The sequence below is a fragment of the Geotrypetes seraphini genome, chromosome 2 (assembly GCF_902459505.1).
Source record: "Geotrypetes seraphini chromosome 2, aGeoSer1.1, whole genome shotgun sequence".
NCBI lineage: Eukaryota > Metazoa > Chordata > Amphibia > Gymnophiona > Dermophiidae > Geotrypetes > Geotrypetes seraphini.
Genome location: NC_047085.1, coordinates 126,659,121 through 126,682,970, shown reverse-complemented (window position 1 = coordinate 126,682,970; position 23,850 = coordinate 126,659,121). Strand labels below are relative to the sequence as shown.

At 44.2% G+C, this 23,850-nt stretch overlaps 1 protein-coding gene across 10 annotated transcripts in view; it reads left to right on the top strand.

The window, feature by feature from the left end:
- The window catches only part of DTNA (dystrobrevin alpha), a 597,879-nt gene that overhangs the window by 314,695 nt on the left and 259,334 nt on the right, over positions 1-23,850 (top strand). For all 10 annotated transcript variants that reach the window (XM_033933728.1, XM_033933727.1, XM_033933729.1 and 7 more), the window contains one exon: positions 1,330-1,397. In XM_033933728.1, the coding sequence (XP_033789619.1) occupies positions 1,331-1,397 (67 nt within the window). In that variant the 5' untranslated portion in view covers position 1,330. Of the gene's footprint in view, positions 1-1,329; positions 1,398-23,850 lie in introns of those variants that run through there.

Below are 23,850 nucleotides of genomic sequence, written 5' to 3'. Positions count from 1 at the left end.
TTCAGATCTAATCCATGAGCGATCCGATCCGTGGCCAGGGGGACTGATTCACGAAGCACCCTCATGCAAATTAGGGCAATCGGAATCACGCCCCCAACCGACTGCACGGAACACTCTCCAGCGATCCCGACGCATGTGCTGACCATTTGTAGATGGTCTGCGCATGCGATGGTCCTCCGTGCTTGCACTGCGGGGAAGGGTAGGAGAGTTGGGGAGAATTAAGCAGGAGAATTGGGGCAGAGCAGGGTGGCAAGAGAGCAGGAGAATTGCAGCAGAGAGTCGTGGTAGAGAGCAGGAGAATCGGGGCGGCAGAAGAATCGCAGCAGAGAGTCAGGGCAGAAGAGAGCAGGGTGGCAAGAGAGCTGGAGAATCATGGCAGAGAGATGCAGTCGGAAAGGACGTGAGTGACTGGTCCCCAGCAGTCGCTTGTTTTTTGATCGGCCAGCCCAGTCGGTGTTCCAGTTTTGGTTTAGTGAATTGCTGCCTGCCTACTATGCATGCCATTTCCCCTCATTTGCATACATGGATCAGATCAGATCGGAGGATAATCGGCCACAAGGTTAGTGAATCGGGTCAGAGGAAATTCGTTTGCAAAGGGGTCACAAACCGGTACACGACCAGTTTGCTTAGTGAATCTAGCCCAAAGTGACTTGTCCAAGGCCACAGAAAGTGTCACTGATAGATGCAGAAATTGAATCCCAGCTTCCTTAATTCTGAGCTCATTGCTCTAACCACCAGGCCACTTCTCCTAGTCTCCCAAGCTTCCCACCCTTTGGGTTGCCTTTCCCCAAGGCCCAGGAATGAAACTGAACCTGTAAAGAAAAGGAGATATGTTGTTGCAGCTGTGTCATCTGTCTTATGTTTAACTTATTTAAATTATTATTGCACTGTTTAAAATGGTGTTTTGTGACCAATGGAGTTCCTTCAGTGGTTTTATTACATGCTATGTTGTAAGAACCCCCAAATTAGTAGCCGGAACTGGCATCAGCAGTGCCATGGGAGTGGTGCTCACAGCTTCACATGCAGTTAGAGAAAGATGAGTTCAGGTCCTTGAAATGCAATGAATATACAATACAATCTTTATTTATATACCGCCAATACCTCCATGAAGTTCACAGTGGTTTACATAAATAATTATGAAGAATGACTTATTAAATAGTATTACAATATGTCTTTCGAAATGTCTTTTGAAATAGAAGTTGTTCCTTCCTTTTAAAATAAGAAGTGAAATGTATAAAAATGTGTCATGTTTCTTTGCAGTGCGTATGTTACTGAGATTCCATTTAGTGAAGTTATATTTAACCACCTTCTTATTCTTTTGCTCCCTAGAATGATTGAAGACGGTGGGAAACGGGGAGGTAACATGGCAGAAAGAAGGCAGCTGTTTGCAGAAATGCGTAAGTACTAAGCATTTGGGGCTCTCTAGTTAGAGGCCATGAGGTAGATGGGGGGTTGGGGGGTGGTGGAGGGTTTTACGATCCAAGGATGTTACTTAAAAGTGGGTACACTTCTTTCCTGTAGTCATGATAACACACATCACTGAAGTTACGAGTAAGTGTTTATTTTTTGTGTGAGGCCATAACCAAATGGTTAGCGTTCAGGGGTAATGCATTAGTAATGTTCTTCATCTGAAATCTGAGACTAGAAAATTATCCAGATTATACAATAGCATCTGATGGGATAATTTCCCTCCTCCTTCACAAAAAATACATTTGAACCATTTAATAGGTAAAGACCTTCTAGTTTGGGAAACTGTTATAGAGACTCCAAATTGCCACTTCCGGTTTGAGGTCTTCCTGTTTGCATTGGGGGACCCCCCCCCCCCTCACTACACTTACAACTCTTCTTGCTCCCGTTGGGGGGGAACCCCCCAGTACACTAAAAACGCCCGTTCTCCCTCCCATTTTTGCTCTTCGGGAGCGCAAAGGGGAAGGCCTGGAAGTGGCGGCACACATTTGTCCTGCATGCAAATAAATGTCGGGGCGGGATTGTCAGCGCGCCAATGTCCTGTGCGCTTTTGCGAGATCACTGGATTTAATACTACTTCAAGACATGGCTTTAAGTGCAGCCTCACTTAGGCCAGTCCAGTGCAGTGGCCACAATGGCTAACCTTGCGTATCCAATTTCCATCCATCTGACTCCCCCCCCCCATTAAGAACCCCCACCCTGGTATGCAGTGGCCAAACATAATACTGATCACCCCACCCCACCCCCCAGGAGTTGTTCTGGTAGTCTAGTGTGTTTGTTTTCAATATAGAAATTATAAGCACCCACCCAGCTGCCCCATATAAGAAGCCTTCCCAGTCTCAACCACAACTTTCCCCACTCTCTTGCTGACACTTATCTTGGGCCCGCTACCTTCCCAGGTCTGCAGTGGCAGCAGTAAAACAAAGAGATGACATGTGGGACCATTTCCCTGCTTATGCCACTGCTAGCTTTTGCCAGTCCCACCCTCTCTGATGCAAACTTCCTGCGTTAGAGAGGTGGGACTGGCAAAGTAAATAGTGGCATAAGCAGGGAACTGGTCCTGTGTGACTTCCTGCTGTTTTTACCATTGCCACCACTGAGCTAGGCAGTAAGAGGGTGAGTGGGAAAGAAAGAGAGAAAGTGAAAGGGGTGATTCTGGAGGGGAGCGAGAGAGAGACATAGAGACACAGGGCCATGCTGGACTGGTGGGTAGAAAGAGAGATGGGGGTGATGCTGGATAGGGTGTAAGAGACAATAAGTATGGCAAACTATAAAAATTCCTCTCTCAAGCATAAACACACATCAGAAGTAGAAAACGTGTGAGGGAATCCTTGGGACTGTTGTATGATCAAGGAGCAAAAGGAGCACTCAGGAAAAATAAAGCCATAGTGGAGTGATTGAATGAATTCTTTGCTTCGGTCTTTACGGAAGAAGATGTAAGAGATCTACCTGAACTGTTAATGGTTTTCAAGGGTGATGATGCGGAAGAACTGAAAGAAATCTTGGTAAATCTGGAAGATGTACTAAGCCAAACTGACAAGTTAAAAAGTGATAAATCACCTGGACTGGATGGTATACCTGTCGCTAAAATTGCCTGTAGTACCTGAAGATTGGAGGGTGGCTAATGTTTGGCTGATTTTTAAAAAGGGGTTGGGGAAGATCTGGGAAATTACAGTCTGGTAAGCCTGACTTCAGTAACGGGCAAAATAGTGGAAACAATTATAAAAAATAAAATTGTGGAACACATAAAGAAACATGATTTAATGGGACAAAGTCAGCATGGGTTCCGCCGAGGGAGATCTTGCCTCACCAATTTGCTTGACTTCTTTGAAGGTGTGAATAAACATGTACATAAAGGTGAACCGGTTGATTTAGTGTATCTAGATTTTCAGACAGCTTTTGTCAATGTTCCTCATGAGAGGCTTCTGATAAAATTAAAGTCATGATATAGGAGGCAATGTTCAGTTGTGGATTAGGAATTGGTTATCGAATGGAAAACAAAGGGTAGGGTTAAATGGCCATTTTTCTTAATTTAGCTTATTTATAAATGATCTTGAAATTGGAATGATGAGTGAGGTGATTAAATTTGCAGATGACACTAAAACTGTTCAAAGCTATTAAAGCACAAGCAGATTGTGAAAAATTGCAGCCAGACCTTCAGAAATTGGAAGACTGGGCATCCAAATGACAGATGAAATTTAATTTTGACATAGTTACCAGATGCTAGGGTCCACCTTGGGGTCAGCGCCCAAGAAAAAGATCTGGGTATCATTGTAGACAATACGCTAAAACCTTCCACCCAATGTGTAGTGGAGGGCAAAAAAGCAAACAAGATGATTTTTACCTATTAATCAGTATTCATTTCAATCCAGCTACTTTCTCTACTTGGAAACCCAATTAGCTGCAGTTTTGGTCAGCTTCTGCCTGGAAACATGTATATCTGCAAAACTCATATGCAGGGCTAGGCATTGAAGTATATAGACAGAACCTTCACACTAACCTTTACCTATTAACCAGGATTAATTTCAAGTATATTGGTATTATATTCCTAGTATGTGTCTCGTAGGATAAAACTTGTATTGAAAAACTTTGCACTGGAATTATGGCAAATTGTAACCTGTAAACTGTATACTATGGGGTTCATAATCGAAATAGAAATACATTTAAAAACCTGCCTAAATCGAAACTTGGACGACCTAAAAGACAGGTCGTGCCAGTAATCGAAACGAGTTTGACGTATATAAAATCAGCTTAGGCCTTTTCAGTGCCGCTGTGTGCCCATAGTGAAAGGGGCATGTTTGAAGGAGTGGTTAGGGCAGGATGTAGGCCAACCTAGACTTAGTCATCCTGCAGTGATAATCGAAAGTTCAACAAGGCTTCTTAGATGGAACTTATACGTTGTGACTTAGATGATTTAAAAACAGGTATAAGTGCCCAGAAGGTATCCAAAGTGACCAGATAACCACTGCAGGGACAAAGTACAGTGATCACTGACTCTCCCCGGCATAAAAATGAGAATAAAAAAGTACATACCTGTCTCCAGAACTTCAGCACCTGGCATAGGAAAGACTAGTAGAGCTGTACAGAGGTGTCTTATGTAGTCTGGGGGTGGGATAGTGAACCATAGAGAGGAGGACCCAGGCTCATAAGCCACTCTAACTACTGCATTCATGGTAAAACGTGCTCCCCCCAAAACCCTACTGTACTGCCATATAGATGCCACCTGCAGCCATAAGGGTTATTGGGGTTGTAGACAGGTATAGTGGGTTTTGGGGGGCTCAACATGACCTGTAAGGGAGCTGTGGTGAGATGTTTATGTGGCACCCTTTTTATGAAATTCACAGCAGTGCCCTGTAATATGCCCCACTGCTCTGTTGCCAGGTCTGTGTGGCCAGTCCATCACAATGCATGTCCCCTCCTACGTCCAAAAGGTCTTGTTCTGGGCGTTTGGGACTTGGACGAATATTTGGTCGAGAATGTGGTATAAAGATAGACATAGTGATGGTCTGGACGATCAAAAACCTGGACATACAGAGAGACGATTTTTGGGAAAAAAAATATTTTGGATGTATATTTCTAGAATGGACTTTGGATACTGCCGACTTTGGATGAATAGTGACTTAGGGCTCCTTTTACTAAGCTGCGGTAGTGTTTTTAGCGAGCCTCAGATTAGCGCACGCTGCCCCCCCGCACTACAAGGAAAAACTAACGCCAGCTCAATGGAGGCGTTAACGTCTAATGCGCGCGCTAAAACCGCTAGCGCAGCTTAGTAAAAGGAGCCCTTAGGTCCAAAACGGACTTAAATGTGGAGTTCTTTTTTATTATGCCGCTCCACATATATTGGTATTAGATCCCTAGTATATGTCAAATTAGGATAAAAACTTGTAAAAAAAACAACAACTTGAGATCCAAGATGGCGGCGGTAAGGTGACAGCGTCTCCTGAAAAATTACCTGACATTTGTTATTCCACACACTATACAAAAGGGGAATGTTTGTGCTGATCTCTCAGTGGCTTGGACTTATTCTCCTGTTCAGCGCTCTATTTGGGAGTTTTCCACCACTGTGGGACCCTCTAGAAAGGCCATAGAGTTTGCCAATGCTCTGTTGGAGAACGGAGAAACCGCAGAGCTGGAACTTGAAACATCTCTTTTGCCTCTGGAAGCCATTCTCGCATCGCACCCTGCTCTAGCCGTGACTATGCAGGAGGAACCCTGTGAAGAAGCTCTCATAAAGGAGACCCCCATTCTAAGGGGCAGAAGCAGCGAGATGTGTGACAGAGCAGGAAAGCTGGGAGTTAGAGGAGAAGTCAGCTCCCAGATGGATAAACCGCTGGTGATAATGTTGGAGAGCATATGAGAAGCTCTCCAAAAGCTAACCAATGTAGTCACCAAATCTTCAAATGATACTTCTCTACTAGTAGGTAAAAGTCTGGATGGTACAAGAAAAGAATTTTCAGCCAATGTTAAACACCTCTTGGAAAGCCTTCAAGACATAACTACTGGGATCATCAAAGATAATATTCTTTTCAGTAGGAAGATAGAACAGCTAGAAAACTACAATTATCGCAGACTTACCGGTAATATTCATTTGCTGAATTTTCCTAAATCAATGGTTATGACTCCTCTTGTTATGACTTATTTTTTTTAAAAACTTCATTAAAGTTTTGAAATTTTCCTCTGATGTTATACCGACAATTAACAAAATATATTATTTGCCTGTAAGGAAGGAAGTGGGTGTAAGTCCAGAACTGGAGCAAATCTTAAATGTAACTTGAAGGGAGCTTATCGGAATCCTCTGAAAGAGCTGCTTTATTGGTATCACTAGTGTTTGAACAAGACATTAATGCTATCTTCAAAATATATTTCCGTAATCCACAAATACTATTTTATGGTAAAAGAGTCTGGATGTTCCCAAACGTGACTCGTCAAACGCAAGAACGAAGGAAATTATTCCTTGCAATGAGAATTGAGGCACTGACTTTAGGTACCTCATTTCTCTTAGCTTATCAATGCAAATGTTTGATTAAATACTTAGGAGTTAGATATATTTTCTGTTTACCTGAGCAATTGAGATCATTTTTGGATTTGAAAAAGTTGGTGACTTCTTGAATAGCTGTTAAGATAAAAGGAGTCCGCAACATTGGGCCTTTTTCCTTATATTATTTTGATAAAAAATTTAGATTCTCCTTCTATTACTTGAGCTCATCTCCTACAACTTTGGTCTAAGGAAGAAAGTATATATTCCATTTGACCGTTAAGTTGCTTATTTTTCTTTTGATTTTCTTTATGTATTTCTTGAACAAGATTATTCTTATGAAAATTATGAAATTGCAATAAATTTTAAGAAAACAACAAAAAAACAACTTGTACTGTAACTATGGCAAATTGTAGTCTGTTAACTGTATATTATGTATGCCAATCTGTAACCCATTCTGAACTCTTTGGGGAGAACAGGATAGAAAATGAATTAAATAAATAAATATTAAAAAAGGGATGGTTAACAAAACTAAGACTGTTATAATGTCTCTGATTTGCTCCACGGTGTGACCTCACCTTGAATATTGCATTCAATTCTGGTCACCTTATCTTAAAAAAGATATAGCGGAACCAGAAAAGTTTAACTATTCTCCAAATGAAAATAATATTTCTTCCTATTAGTTTTAAAAGTATTTCCCTGCAACTGCATCGAGTATCCCCTAGTCCAGTGATGGCTAACCTTTTTGAGCCCGAGTGCCCAAACTGCCGCACAAAACCAAAGAATTTCCTCAAAGTGTCAGCACGTCAATTAAACCTTAATAACAAGATTTTAGTATCTAAAAACTCTTTATAAAGTTGCCTGAACATCATTTTTAAAGGTTGGAATCTTTGTATTGTCAGAGAATTAATTTGATTCACAATCCTTTGGTTTTCATTTCAATTTATTGGCAATTTATAATGTTTTAATGATTTCATTCAATTTAATGAATTTAGGAAGAATTTGATTCAGTTACACAATATATTTTAAATGTATTACATAACATGTCAAATGTATCCTGAGTAAAAAAAAAAAAAAATTTTTTTAAACTGTTAACTGTGTCAAGACTCGGTGTGTATTCCCAAAGAGTCTATACATATTTTTTTGTAAAATTTACAATCAAATTAGAAAATAGTTAAATCATTACATTTCTAATAATATGATGTAAAGAAAACAAAAGAGCTTTCAATTAAACCAACTGTTTTTATTGGAAATTCCAGATTGGAATACAACAGGGCCATGTAAAGTCCCTTTTTTAAATAACATCTTTAAATAATATTTAAATAACTTAGAAAGTGTCTTAACTGCAAACTGAAAACACTGCTTCATGTAAACATATGCATTGGGCATGCTCTGAAAAAAATTAATGTGATTTTTGTTGTTGCATGCATGCTGATAACTTGTCAATCCTTGGCTCATAGTGCGTTAATTTCAGAGCAACACATGCAGCACTCATGTCATCCGTTAATCTGTTTCTAGCATTAGATTTTATATGATTCAAAGCCGAAAACAGCTGCTCACAAGCATAGGATGACCCAAACAAAGTAAGAAGAGCAATCCCAAGTGCTTTCATGGACTTAAAATTGTCTGGCAGAGAATTCCACGCTTTTAGGATTTCATTTTCAGAACTGCTAGCAGTGATTTCATTTGTCACCCTTTCACACTCAAGAGCCGCACGCAGGTCATTGAATTTACTTTTCCAGATAGAGCTTTCTTGAAATTCCAGTAGCTCCATTTCCAAATTTTGAATATCCAACCACTGTAAGCAGGAAAGATCAAGATCTTCAAATGTGGACTTTTCTGGGGAAGTTATAAATGAAAGGGTTGTCTCCATCTTACGGAACTGAGAAAATCTTTTACTAAAATTCTCCTTTGCTTCGGCTACAATGGTGGAATATGCTTTGTGGATTTCCTGGTGTTTTTTATGACTGTCCACAAATGTTGTAGAATTATCCAAAAGTATTTTTAGGTTGGGAAAATATTTTAGCTGTCCACTCTCAAGGTCTTTTTCAAAAACATGCAATTTTCTCTCAAAAGCTTTGATGTCACTAAACATGTTTTCTGCTGTTTTTCCCATGCCTTGCAATTTTTTGTTTAGTACATTAAAGTGGTTAGTAAAATCTGTAAAGAACATGAGGTTGTGTGGTTTTGCAGCATTTACAGACTTGGAGCAATGGTATGATTGTTTCACTTTTGACCATTTGCCATTTAAAGACTACTTGCTACCCAAAGACTTCTAAGACTCCTGATGCAGGCCGGATGGCCGAAACGTGATCATGTCGAGTCATTGAGTTGCTTTGGATGTACGATTTTGTTTTGGATTAATAAAGACCATTGGATTTATCAGATGAGTTGAAAGACACTGTTTTTGTGCACCATCTTGATTGGACATTTCCACTTTGCCCTTGCTTCTACAGCAGGGGTGCCCACACTTTTTGGGCTTGCGAGCTACTTTTAAAATGACCAAGTCAAAATGATCTACCAACAATAAAATTTTTTTTAAAAAAACCACAAAGCACACTGTATGCAGAGAAAATGTTAATTATCATTTATATTCCGTGGGTTTTCAAAGAGGTCAAGTCAGACGATTCTATGCAATGTCACTTCAGGAACAATTATACAAAAATAGACAAATATACCCCCTCCCTTTTTACTAAATCGCAATAGCAGTTTTTAGAGCAGGGAGATGCACTGAATGCCCTGTGCTGCTCTCGATGCTCATAGGCTCCCTGCGCTAAAAACCGCTATTGCAGATATAAATTCTCTAAACAGACACATTTTGATCACTAAACTGAAAATAAAATCATTTTTCCTATCTTTTTGTCTGGTGATTTCATGAGTCTCTGTTTGCACTTCCTTCTTCTGACTATAAATCCAATATTTTTCTTTCTGCCCCTCCCCTTTTCTTTCTGTCTCTTTCTTTCTCTCTCCCCCGCCCCCCCCCCAAGCCATCGCGCCAATTTCTCCACTTCCCCGATTCTTTCCCTACCCCCTAAGCCACCATGCCGATTTCTCCCTGCTTCCATGAGCCAGGCCAAGAATGTACAAGCGCCGGACTCACAAGACTTCACCTCTGATGTCAATTCTAACGACGGAGAGGAAGTTCCAAGCCAGCCAGGCAGCGATTGGCTGGCCCAGAACTTCCTCTCTGACGTCAGAATTGACTTCGGAAGTGAAGTCTTGTGAGTCCGGTGCTTCTACGCGCCTGGCCTGGCTCAGGGAGGCAGGAAGAAAAAGATTGCCAAGGCAACGCGATCGACTCACATTGCCTTTGCGATCTACTGGTCGATCGCACTCGACCATTTGGGCACCCCTGCTGTTATGGTATCCTGTCCTGACCTGAGGAAAAGGGTTTAGTCCCCAAAAAACTGCCTTATTTCTATTTCCTATTTATAAACTTTAATCAATAGATACAATACTACTTGATTCTATGTAAAGCAACAAAACAATTTTTTCTACCTTTTGTCGTTTTTGCTTTAATCATCTTGTCTTCACTCTTCTTTCTAGCCAGCTTCTGTCCGCTCTGTCTTCCATACAGCATCAGCCCCTTCCATCCATTGTCTGCCCTCTCCCCGTTCCATATGGTATCTTCCCTCTTTTTATGCTCCTTCAATAAACTGTCTATCCTGTGCCCCTTCTCTTCTCCTTTGTACATGATTGATTTCAGCTCTGCCACCTCTCCATTTTTCTCTCTCTGTCACCATCCCGTCCCCTATGCTCTGGCATCTCTCTCTTCTCCTTTCTTTCCTTCGCACCCCATAGTCTGGTATCTTCCCTTCCCTGATTCTCTAGCATCTCACTCCTTTCCTTTTCTTCCATCTCTCCCTCCCCCTCCATGCTTTGTCTTCTCCTCCTTCCTTTTCCCTTGGTCTGGCATACTTTCCTCCTTCCCTCCATGCCCTGGCATCTCTTCCTCCTTCCCTTCCCTCCAATCCCTGGCATCTCATTCCATTCCCTCCCTCATCTTCTTTCTCCCTCCAGTTGGGTGCAGCAAGTCTCTCCCCCTCTGCTCCCTTTCCTCCTTCTGTCACCCATGACCTGGCGTCATGAACTTCTTCAGGCAGCAGCATTCACAATTTGCTGCTGTTGCCAGCTTCAGGCCTTCTTCTCTGTCGGGTCCTGCCTTCATGGAAACAGAAGTAGGCAGGACCCGGCGGAGAGGAAGGCCTGAAGCTGGCAACAGCAGTGAATTGTAAATGCTGATGTTAGCCGAAGAAGTTCATGACGCCAGGTCGAACACCTGGGGCAGACTGCTACTCTCCCCCCCACGACCCTCCAAACTCTCCCTCCCTCCCATCACGAGACTCTAAACAGGCTGCTTCAGGACTTTCTCCTGCCGTGATTCCCTCTGGCACGTCACTGATGAGGGAAGGAGGGAGAGATAGGAGGGTCGGATCGGGTTGGGATTCGCCCGGGATGATGATGAGGCTGCTGCTGCTGCCAGCGAATCCAGCAAGGGTGAGGCCCCAAAGCACAGCACTGGCAGGCCCCCCTGACTATTTCGGGCCCTAGGCCTGTGCCTACAGGGCCTATCCTTTAATCTGGCCCTGCTTCCCCCCCCCCCATATGCCCTGGCATCTCTCTCTTCCACTCCATGGTATGGTATCTCCTTTCCCTCCGTCCCATGGTCTTTGCATCTCTTTCCTCCTTTTCCTGATCTTCCTTCTCCCTCCTCCCTCTCTCTCCCCAATTGGGTACAGCAGTATTTCTCTTCCCCCTCCCCCCACTGAGTACAGCAGTATCATCAGCATTTCTCTCCCCCCCCAATTGGGCACAGCAGAAGCAGCATTTCTCTTCCCCCTCCCCCCTAATTGGGTGCAGCAGCATTACTCCTCCCATTCCCCCCCCCCCCGTCTCACACACCCGGCAGATTCGCTACAGACAAAGGCAAGTTGCAAGTTTCCCTTGGTCGCTGACCTATCTCCCAAAGGGCAGCGACAGAGGGAAGTTTACAACTTGCTGCTCTTGCTTACTTCGGGCCTTTCTCGTTGCCGGGTCCTGCCTTCACGGAAACAGAAAGTAGGCAGGACCTGGCAGCGAGAAAGGCCCGAAGTAAGCAAGAGCAAGTAAGCTTCCCTCCGTGGCTGGCCTATCTCCCGCATGCTCCGGGGCTCTAATGGTCTGTGCCGGCTTCTCTTCTCTTCTCTACCTCCCCCCCCCCCCCGACGTAACTTCCGGTTTCGGAGGGAAGCCGGGTTCGAGTCGCTTGCTGGGGGTTTTTTTTGTTTAAAGTCCGGCGGGTTTTTCGGCGGCTCTTCAGGCTGCGCATTAAGCAGTGGCGGCAGCAGGATTCGGCAGATGACAGTCCGGCGGGCATCTAAATTTGCTGGGCGTTGCGCCCGCCTGCCCTGATGGCGGCCCTGTCGGTCGGGTTAGCGCCACAAAAGTAAGGGGACCTGGCCGGCTGTGCTGCACACGGGGCGGGGCGGACCGCCCCCTCCCTTGGTAGCCGCGAGGCTACTCCTCCTTACCTACCCTGCCTGCAGTACAGAGCCGAACGGAAGTCTTCCCGACGTCAGCCCTCCCTCCCTCCGACGTCAGCGCTGACGTCGGGAAGACTTCCATTCGGCTCTGTGCTGCAAGCAGAGCAGGTAGGGAGAAAAGCCGCGCGACTTAGTACATCCAGCCCCGTTCCCGTGCAGCTCTCTATTGCGGACCTTCCCGCGTGCCAGCTGCAAGGCCTTCGCGTGCCACAACTGGCACGCGTGCCATAGATTCGCCATCGCTGCCCTAGTCTTTGTAATTTTTGATGGAGTAAAAAATCGATCCGCACCACTCAGGATTTTGTAGACTTCAATCCCCCCTCAGCTGTCTCTTTTCCATGCTGAAGAGTCCTATCCTCTTTAGTCTTTGCTCATACGAGAGGAGTTCAATCCCCTTTATCATCTTGGTCACTCTTCTTGAACCTGTGCACCTGACTGCATCACCTTCTCTCCCAGAGCCACAAAATCACTTTTGATGTGTTTGGAGGGGTACCTTGCAGTATCATTAATGCCAACATGGATGATCAGCATTGGATAATAGTCATTAGGCTTGATGAGCTCTCCATAACATCTTGAATTTTGGCACCAGGCAGACAGCATACCTTCTGAGAAATCATGTCTGGTCTGAAGATGGATGCTTCTGTATCCCTCAGAAGGGAATCACCAACCACCACTACCTTTCATCTCCAATTGCTCATGGATCCAGTAACTTTGGGATTTCAAGATTTTGCGCTTCCTCTCTTTAGAATGCTGTCATCTCTTCCACTTCCATGGCTGCAGACTGGTTCTTCAGTTCAAGGGCAGTTGGAATCACAGTATTGATCCTGCAGGATCTTGTAACCTGAGCCCAGCTGTCCTCCATCAGCATGGCCTCTTCTTCCCCACTGCTGGAAATCTTTGATGACTTATGAAGCATTTCTTTGATGCATCTCTCATTCTCATAGATGCTTCTCAGCCTTGCCATCTCCTCTCTCAGTTCCTTCATAAGGGATTCAAACTGAAGACAGCTTTTACATTTCTCACGCCACTTTGCTAGTCTCAAGCAATGTTCCCTCTAAGGATTGATGAGGTGTGTGCAAAAAAAAATATGCATGAGCGACAAGTTACATACTCCACAAATTTATGAGCAGGCACGGAGGATGCATTTTTAAACAAATGTAGTTTATCCTTGTACTCCTTATGTATTTTTAATCATCTATGGATATGTTTGTATGTTTATTGTTCAAATGGTTTTATTTATTTCCCCAAATTTATTTTTGTTATACGCATTGAAAATATTTGATATTGCGTTTAAATCAAAATCTCAATAAACTTGAAACTTGAAACAAGTGCCCGTGAGATTGTGGGAGGGTTAAATACTCAAAACTTAGAAGAATAACAATGTACTTAAAGTTTTTGCTTCGCCAGCTTTCTGGTATCTTTACATACAGTGGCGAACCTAGCATATGTAACACCCAGGGCCCATCATTTTTTGGCACCCCCCCCCCATCTGTACGAAAAACATGATTTTTAGTAACAAGCCACACGTCACACATGAGTACCTAGGAAAAGGCAGCATCTTACATATTGCAGTGAGCAGTACATCAATACACCCATTGTAAAACTAAACAAGCCAGACCAGCACAGATCAATCCTACAACGTCAATCCTAACAGAAAACCGTGTCTTTCAAACGCACAGAACACAGAAAACACCTTTACCTAGTATGGAATATGTCATCACAAACTAACCCCTCCCCCTTTTACAAAACTGTAGTGTGGATTTTAGCCACGGTGGTAACAGCTCTGATGCTCATAGAATTCTGAGCATCAGCGCTGCTACCACCACGGCTGGCGCTAAAAAACGCTCCACAGTTTTGTAAAAGGGGGGATAAAATAGAAATACACAGCTTCAACGCTCTAGCTCAGGGGTGCCCAAACGTTTTGGGCTTGCGAGCTACTTTAAAATGACCAAGTCAAAATGATCTACCAACAATAAAATTAAAAAACACAAAGCACACTATACGCTGAGAAAATGTTAATTATCATTCCTATTCTGGGTTTTTTTCAAAGAGGTCAAGGCAGATGACTCTATGCATTGTCATCTCAGTAACAACCATACAAAAATAGACAAATATACCCCCCTCCCTTTTTATTAAACCGCAATAGCAGTTTTTAGCGCAGGGTTAGGCTAAATGCCCAGCGCTGCTTTCGACACTCATAGGCTCCCTGCACTAAAAAACACTATTGTGGTTTAGTAAAAGGGGGCTATAGTGCAAAATATAGACAGCATATATAAATTCAGACACATTTTGATCACTAAATTTAAAATAAAATCATTTTTCCTACCTTGTCTGGTGATTTCATGAGTCTCTGGTTGCACTTTCATCTTCTGATTGTGCATCCAATCTTTCTTCCCTTCTTTCAGCCTGTATGCTTCCTTTCCTCCAGATCTCATTCCCTCCCCCAACTTTTTCTTCCTCTCTCCCTGCCCTTTCTTTTTTTTTTCTCTCTTGATGCCCCCTTTCTTTTTTTCTGTTTCCTTTCTGTCTCCCTGCCTGCCCCCTTTCTTTCTCCCTACCCTCCACAAAGCTACTGCTGCCACCATCGGGGGAAACAGGCCCCAAAGCCACCGCTGCAACCATCGGGGGAAACAGGCCCCAAAGCCACCGCTGCAACCATCGGGGGAAAACAGGCCCCAAAGCCACTGCCGCGGCTGCCCCAAGCTCTCTTTGCTTCCCCCGACGTCAATTCTGCCGTCGGAGAGGAAGTTCCGCCCAGCCAGGCAGCGATTGGCTGGCCCGAACTTCCTCTCCGATTGCAGCCTTAGGGCGGGTGCACAGCCAGGGCGGACCGTCCCCCCCCCCCCCAGTATGACACTGAAGACATGGCAGCGGCTCCTCTCACGAATCCCCACCTGCGTCGGAAGTCCGATGCAGTCGGGAATCTTGAGAGGAGCCGCCGCTGCATATTTCAACTTTAAAATACAGGCAGCCGCGCTTCCTCTCACCTCGCCCTCGAGTGAGCGACAGGAGAAAACGCATGAGCGACGCCACTGAAAATAGTGAGCAATCGCTCATGCGCTCACCTTAGAGGGAACACTGGAACTCTCAAGCCATTTTTGGTTATCTGCTCAAAGACAAGTACACTGTTTTTAGTCTATTCTTCTATCTGTGTACACTACATCATCTGGACCCCTGAGGAAGGCGTGTTTGCCGAAACACAGACTGTGTAGGGTCTGGTTGGACTATCACATATATACTATAGACTTATATTTGCATTTTAATGTTTTTATTGCGAAGTGTGAATAATAAATCATCATTCAGAACATCTACATCCACAGTCTTTTGTTTTTAACCACAAAATTAAACTACGCAAAGCATACATGTTTCTCAACATTCATTCCTACCAGAACACTTGGCCTTGGTCACATATGTAGATAACCCCTATACAAACTAAAAGTACTAATATATACAAACAAAACCCCAAGATGCAAGACTCTTCATGCAGTACAACCCCCAGAGAAATAGAAACAAATGCATTTCTTCCTGAACAGTGCAAAATATAGACAGCAGATGTAATTTCTCATAACTGACAATTCAATCACTAAATTGAAAATAAAATCAATACCTTTGTTGCCTGGTGATTTTGGTTTTCAAACCATCTTTCCCAGTCTCTGGCTGCACTTCCTTCTGTCTGTGCTCTTAACTCTGTATCCAGGGCTACCTTATCTATTTGCTGTTTTTCTCTCCTTCACTTTCTGCCATAGATCCATCTTTAGCATTAACTTAAAATTCAACTTTCTTCCATTTTTCTGCTTTCTTCTCAAAATCTACTTTTCCATGCCTTCCCTTCCCATCTATCCATATGTACCATCTCCTCCATCTTTCTTCTCCCCTATTCCCATCCATCCATAAGTAGCATTTCTTCTTATCTCTTCCCTGTCACACCCATTGCTGTCTCCCCTTCCCCTCCATCCCTATGCACCATCTCATCCCTCTCCTATGGTCAGCCATCTGTCTTCCCCCCATGACATGGTGTGGCATCTTTCTCCTCCCCTTCCCATAGCCTGGAATCTCTCTCCTCTCCTATGGTCTGGCATCTCTCTCTCCTTCCCTCCCTCTTCCCGAGATCTAACATCTTTCTTCTCTCCTTTCTGCGGTCTGGCATCTCTCTCTCTCTCTCTCCTTCCCATTCCAGTGGTCTGACATCTCTCCCTTCTTTGTGTCATCTCTCCTCCCTCCCAGTGTAACATTTCTCCCTCCTCTCCACCACTACCATGTCCCACAATTCTCCCTCTTTCTTCCTTTCCCCATATACATCATCTCTCATTCCCTCTCACGCCACACACCTATGTCCAACAAGTCTCGGTTCCTTTTCCCTCCCCCATCGGCAGCATTTCTTTCTCTCCCTTCCTACTACTCCACCTGTGGAGCTTGTCTCTTTTCTTCCTTTCCTAACCCCCCCCAGCCCATGCATTTGTCCTTCCCAACCCTCTCCCAGTATGTGCAGTATCTGTTTTTCCCAACCCCCTGAGCATCTGTCCTCCCTGCCTACCCAACTCCCTACCCCCCTGCACCCAACCTCTCCCTGTAAGGCTTTGCACCCATCCACCACCTCCTGTCAAACTCTGCACCCATCCACCCCCCTGTCAGACTCTGTACCCATCCACCCCCCTGTCAGACTCTGTACCCATCCACCCCATCAGACTCTGCACCCAGCCCCCTTCCCTCCCCCCTGTTAGATTCTGCACCCATCCACACCCCCCCTGTCAGAATCTGCACCCCCTTCACACCGTTGCTCTCTCTGAACCCTGCCCCGTCCTCCTACCTCCTCTAGCTTGGTGGTCTAGAGGTGCAGCGGGCAGGAGCGATCTTTCCGCACTCCTGCCTGCTGCTAACCCGGTCGCGGCTGAGCGGCAATGGGCAGGAGCGCACTTTGCCACTCATGCTCAGCGTTCAGTGATTTCTTTGATTGGCTCCTGCAAATTCTTGCTCATTGCTGATCGGCAGAAAAAGAAACCAGCCATGACCGACCGAGTTAGCAGTGGGCGGTAGTGCGGAAAACTTACTCCTGCCCGCATAAAATTGGCAATTTTGGGGGAGGCCATGGCCCCTGTTGGCTCCCCTGTTCCGACGCTTATGGCCCAGCATATTCCTTGACTTCAACACCCAGACACTCTGGTTAGCTGAGGGTAAGCCAATTCTTTGAACTAACTACATGTGAGCCCTGTTCTAAGTTATGGCTAGGACCAGATCTTTCTACCTGTTTGGAAAAAGACTTTTTGCAGTCTGTTTTTGAAGCAAAGCAACACCAGCTCCATGCTCATCTCAGGATTTTTGTTTGTCAAATCAAGAGACTGTTTTTTTGTGTGCTCAATCCTGTGAAGCAACAGGATTCAGGGAGTGCTTTGTTTAAAGCTAATGAAGAACTTTCTGCCCTATTGCTGGTTGTGTCTATCTGTGTGTTTTCAGGACCAAAAACCTAAACCCCGCTTGTGCAGTTACAGAAGCCCATTCTATTTCAGCATTTAACCCAAACAAGATTACGCTATTTAAATTTTAAATATTTTTTAAAATGTCCATCCTCCCTCCCCTCTAATATCTGATCTATGATAACGCCATCAAATCTGTCCTACCTCATGTCCCTTATCAAGCCAATACTGAACCATTGGAGCTTGTAATTTTGTAGAGATTTATGCTCATTCAATCTGATCTTCATTGGACAACTGTTCGCCTGATATACCAGTATGTTAATTGTCATTGACATTGTACTATATACATCACATTTTTACTGTCATATGTGGTGTAATTTCCTGCTCTTATTATTCTACCCTTCTGTGGATCAACCCATTCTTTCCCTCTCTATTTTCTGCTTTCACCATTGACATTTAGTACACTGCCTGTGAATACCCTTCTACCTACTTCTCACATTCCCAAATTTCTGATGGTGCAATCTTATCTCCTATAGGCCCAGATTCACTAAAGATAGCGATTCAATCTCTGTTGGCCAATTCCTGGCCAATTTTGAAACAGCAATTCATTCACTATCTTTTTTGCATGCAAATGATTTGCATGGAGGTCAAATTGGCCAATTGGCAAATCAGGGACTTCCGTGGGGCCTAAGGCTGGCATTGCGTCACAGGCCAGACAGAGGAGCAGGAGAACTTTGTGGTTCCTCCTGCTCCTGAAGACTGGAGGCCTATGGAGCAGGAGGGACTGCGCAACCCTCCTGCTCCCAACGTTTACGGGGGAGGGGGGCCGGGATGTTCACCTGCGACCAGTGGCAGGAGGGAGTTGGCATCCCTCCTGCTGTTTGTTTTGTTGGGGGATGGGGAGTTGGGAGTCGGCATAATGGTAGGAGGGAGTCGGCATCCCTCCTGCCATTTTTTTGATCACAGTGTTCGGGTTTGGGGGAGCGCCAATGGTAGGAGGGAGTCGGCATCCTTCCTACCATTTGTGGGTCACGGGGAGGGGCACATTTGTCGGGGGGGAGCGTTTTTTGACAGGTCTGCCAGTCTTTTATTCATTTATTTTTATGGGGCAGATAGTTTGCATGTGTAACACACGCAAAATATCTATGTCATGGAAAAAAATAAATAAAAAAGACAGGCAGATCTGTCAAAAAAACGGCAGACCTGTCGGTAACACAGTTACCAACAGGTCTGCAGCAGTCGGGTTTTAGGATAGTAAAACCCGATTCAAAATAGCCAAGTAATTGTTAGTGAATCAATCACTTGGCTATTTTGCATGGGGTTTTACTAATTTGCATGGGTTAGATCGGATAGGAGATTGATCGGGCAGCAGGTCAGTGAATCGGGTCGGGGAACGATCACAAAACCAGTAAAACTGGTTTTGCGATCATCATTACAGGATCGGAAAGTTTAGTGAATCTAGCCCAGAGATCTTCCTCTGGTAAATTCCCCCAGTGGTTCATTAGTAAAGCATTGATGTAATCGGAGAACATGCCAATGGGTTCTAATACTTCTCATCAAAAATTGTATTAAGACATGAATTGTTTTACGATTTTTATCTGCGAAAGCCTTGTATTTCTATTGGTGTGAATCTTAATACAGCTGGGGGAGGTATAAGGGGTACAAAGTATTAAGGGGAGGCAGGAAAGAGATAAAAAACCTAAATGTTAGAGGATTGTTGTTAAGAGAAATGCCATGTTTAATGTTTGAATTTTTTGTGTGTTTATAAAAAGCAGTTCATAAATAAATCTTTTTTAAATGATTGTCTTATTGTTTGAGAGGGAAATTATCAAATTACGTACATTCTTGCCAAGTCAATGAGTAACTTTTATTTTTGGGCCTTACATCAATTTTCAAAGTGCAGCTTCCCTTTGGTTTCCTTCCCTTTGGTCCTCTTTGATTGAATTGTGATTTTGTTGCACCCTGACTTGAGCATTTTTAATAGAATGGCTGGCGATAAATGACTGACTGAAAGAACATTAAACTCTGCCCAGGGCTGAAAACCAGTATGCACTCATAGTTCTTCCAGCAGCCTCCCTCTGGGAAGAGGGATAGCACTGCATACGCCAGCTTATAGTCATGTACGTGCTTTAGTGTTCCGCCTGTCTTTCTTCAACAGTGCCTCTCTCTTGGGGTATGAGGGAGACTTGATGACCATGGCAGCAGTGGCAAGGACGAGAAGTCATGCTGGCAGATGCTGTGGTGGTCCTTTACCACGGGAAAGTGCAGGGTGCAAGTCAGGTTGGGCAGTACTGTAATTCATGTGCATTAGAGAAATGTTTGCTTGCTTTTTATTTTTTTTCTCCCGAGGAAGCACGGCAGTGTGCTTGTAACATTTTAACCACGTGATTCACTTTTTAATTACTGAAGTCTACCCTAACCTGGTGGATTTACAGTGTCTTGCCCAAATAGATTTTTTTGCTTAGTAATAGTATTTAAATTGGCTCTATACATTTTCCTGATGGAAGGGTATGCTGTAGCACTTAAAATCTCTGGTATTTCTAGAGGATCATTAGGAATTCCTCACATGCCCATGCTCTGTATCATCACTTCCTTCTGATATTCTTGCAGCTTTTTAAAGAACTGAAGGAGACTATTTCATCTGTAATTTGTTAGGGGAGGATATTGTCGAATTCTGTGCCTCATCAAAGTTAATCTGGCCAGATCACCACAGGGGCATAGCTAGATGATGATATGGGGGGCCTGAGGATGGGACTGGAGGGGCCAAGTATTTCTTCTGCCTCCCCATCCTCCCACTATGCTGTTGCACCCCCCCCCTCCCCAGTCATACCTGTGCTGGCAGGGATGCTCAACCCCACCAGCCGAAGTTTCCCTGCTGGAACCCAGACCACATGGCCTTAGCAGCAGAAGTCATTAGGCTGCTCCAGCCTCTAATATCCATCGCTTCTGTATATGCTCAGTTCAAATATGCTCGTATGAGCATTGGGAAACAAGCTGATGGAGACTGTGTCTGTTTGAATTCAAGAAAGCATGTGAGAGGCACGTGGGATCTCTTACTCTTAGGGAAAGGAGGAAATAGTGGATTCTGTGAATGGGCTGACTTGATGGGCCTTTTGGCCTTTATCTGCCATCATACTTCTCTGTTTCTGTGTTTCTATGGAATTTCAAGAAATGTATTGAATTTGACTCAAGGGATTTCTTTCTACAAGATCATATTGAGTTAAAATTCAGGGAGTATTCTCTGAGAATTCAAGTTTCAAGTTTGTGGGGTGCCACAGTGCTCCCCGTTATCACCGTCCTATTTAACATTCTATTATCATCTTTGGGAAAGAAACTAGAAACAGCAGGCAAACAAACATTTATCTATGCAGATGGAATTCTGTTTTATTTTCAGTTGACTTTGATCTAAAAGATATTTTCTGAACTAACTTGTTATATTTCGCTGTTTAGTGACTAATATTCTTTTGAAATTGAACAAAGAAAAAACAAAATTATTGCGGATGGATCTTAAAGGTAATTTCTGTAGCGAAGATATAGGATTCTGTGCAATAGCTGTTGTTTCCCATTAGTTGTGAATCTTTAAAAGAGTGTCATGCTGAAATTCTGAACTCCCCCCTTCTGCACAGGAGAACAGCTCCCTCATCAGTTTTTCCTTCTGCAAGCGAACTCAGAAGGTACGTTCTAAAATGCTCTGCTTCTTTTTGTTGTTTTCGGATATTTTTGCTGTCAGTCTTTTAATTTTTTGTGTGGCTTCGGTGCTCAGAGGTCCCCTTCTTGGGCTTATTCCACTGGGGAAAGGACGCAATCCTGTATGGGTGGACTGTTGCTCCAAAGCCAATTTCTTGGAGTACCTTTGAAGTATGCCTGTTTTGTGTCCCTTCAGCTACTTGTATCCCTGGGAGCTGCTTGTTTGCTGATTTATCAGAGGCTTGAGTGCAGGCTGTGAGGCCCCTGTGTAACAACACTTTGGATATCAGGAAGCCAGCTGTGAAGTTTCTCTCCCCGGTGCATTGTATAGATTTAGGGGTGGGAGTCCATAATCGGGGTCCTCCCGACCGGCAACCAGATCTCCATTGGTGGACTTGTGCTGGCTATCTCTGAGGCAGAAATCCTTTCCCTGCATGCAAGCTGATACAAGCTGATAGACATCAGAAGTCACATTGAGTACTCCCATTATTCCCTATGGGGAAATTGGGGAGGGGTGTCTGATAAACCCAGTTTTGAGGGTTTCTGGGGTTGGAGGTTAGGCACCCCCACCTCCAAAACCCCTGTTTCGCTATTTTCTGTTTTTCAGTTAAGCTCCAACGGGCTTCTTTTGGCACAGATTTTCTAGCAGCGGCAATCTTGGAATTTTAGTGGGGGTTTCTTTTCAAAGTCCTTTTTTTTTTGCCTTAAAACCCCACGTTTTTGGTAGGGATCATCTGTAATGGATGCCCCAGGTCAGTCTAGCTCCAATTCCTGCATTTTTTTGCACAGATTTACCGGCTGAGGAGTGGGCGTGTTCCGCAGGGCATGGGAGGAAGGGGTGGGAGCTTCTGGATCAGCCTCTAATCAGTTCTCCAGGACTTTGGAACCCCAAAAACCCCAGAAAGCCCGGTCTGCAGGGAAGAGATCCTGCTCAGAGCCCACAAGCAACGATGGAGCAAAACACAAGGACGTGGTGGTGGCATCTTGCACCTGGGGTCTTGCAGGGGCCTCCAGCGCCAGGCTTTCCCAATTTTGTCAACCTTTTATGGAAAACCTACTTAATGGGCCCGGGAAGATATGCAGTGTGTATGAGCTCGCCGGCTCTGCCTCTATCTCCCAAACAGGAGTCTCCGCCTCAAACCACACTGGCTTCTAGTGTCAGTGACCCTATGGAGCAGAATTGGGATGACTGGAAGTCTCTTTCCATGCCCTTATTATCACATGGCTCCTCTGCATCTGTGGATGATTTGGGATCCCTTTCGGGCTTCGAAGGTCAGGAGGCAGGAGCAGCTGTAGATCCTGGTGATGATCGTTCAGTGTGTCGCCTTTTCAAACCAGCTTCTATTTCACATCATTTCTGACACCCTCTCTGCGTTGAATCTCAATACTCACCAGCCCTCCACCTCTCAGTGCTCCATTATGAGCGGCACTAATGCACAGATGACCTTGTTTCCTGCTCACTCAGACATCATCTCCTTGGTCACTGACCAAAGAGAGTCACCTGAAGGCTCGCTAAAGGTGGCCAAAGCTATGTCTAAGCTCTATCTTATTGCTCTGGACTTCTGTTTTCACAGCCGAAAGTGGATTCCACAGTTAAGCAAGTGACTAAGCGCACCTACCTTCCTAGTGAGGGAAGAGTGATGCTGAAGGACGCTGAAGTGATCCTGAAAAGACAATTTGAAACGTTGGCTTTGGGAATCAAAGCTGCTGCAGCAGCTGCCTCCTTCGTGGCAAGGGCCTGTCATACAAGATTGCGGACTAGTCCCTCGGAACTGGGAGACGCCTGTCACCACATGATGAAGGAGGGAGTAGATTATGTTGTCAGTGTTCTTTGTGACATTATCAGAGTCTTGAGTAAGATTTTGGCTTACACGGTAACAGGAAAATTAGCAAATGGCCATTATCAGAAAAATAGAAAAAGCTGCCATGTACCAGGAGCACTAAAAGTGGCCTCAATGAGTGAGAAAAACCCACATTGGAGCTACTACAGGCTCTAATGCTGCTTGGTAAAAGGGCCCCTTAGTTTTTTTGGCATGTGGGGATTAGCCACAGTAATCATTTGTGTTAAATGGCATATAGGTTAAAATGTTCCACTGTAGCTGGCAAAAGAAACATTTAATATGAATGAAGCCTGCTTATTGTATCCTAAACTTTGCCTTACAAAACATCTATTATTTTTTTTTTTCTCTTCTTACAAGAGAATTTCTATTTGGCTTTTCTTACTTCTGCTGGCATGATCTTGTTCCGGGCAGCACTACCATCCAAATATTTGTTTTAAATTATAATTTAATGCTCTGCTGACAAGCAGCAAAGCTGGACTGTGATCATCGATGTCATTATGGAAGATGGGCTGTTTTGGATTATAGCCTGGAAGATAACCATATTGTTTTTGTTAATGGCAGACACAATAGAAGTGATATACTATGTCTTTCCAAAACCTATATGCCTCTCTCTGCAGTCTCTTTCACATAACCAAAAATAATAAGAATTAATATGATACAATTTAATGTTAATTCAAAAATATTTTTCATAAAAGAAATGGCCCAATACATTGGGCCAAATTCTATAAATGTCATCCTGATTATAGGCAGCAGTAGGTGTCTACCACTGTCAGACCAGCCAATTGGGATGTGTTTTTTTGTTTGTTTGTTTGTTTTAAAAACCACCGTAAGGCGGGCCGCCTATACCATAGGTGTCTGTTGCTGTTGAGGGAGATGCATAGGGACTCTTAAGCTTGCCCAAGACTAGGTGTGGGTGTGGTTTCACCTGGAAGTGGCCTTAGGCAAGC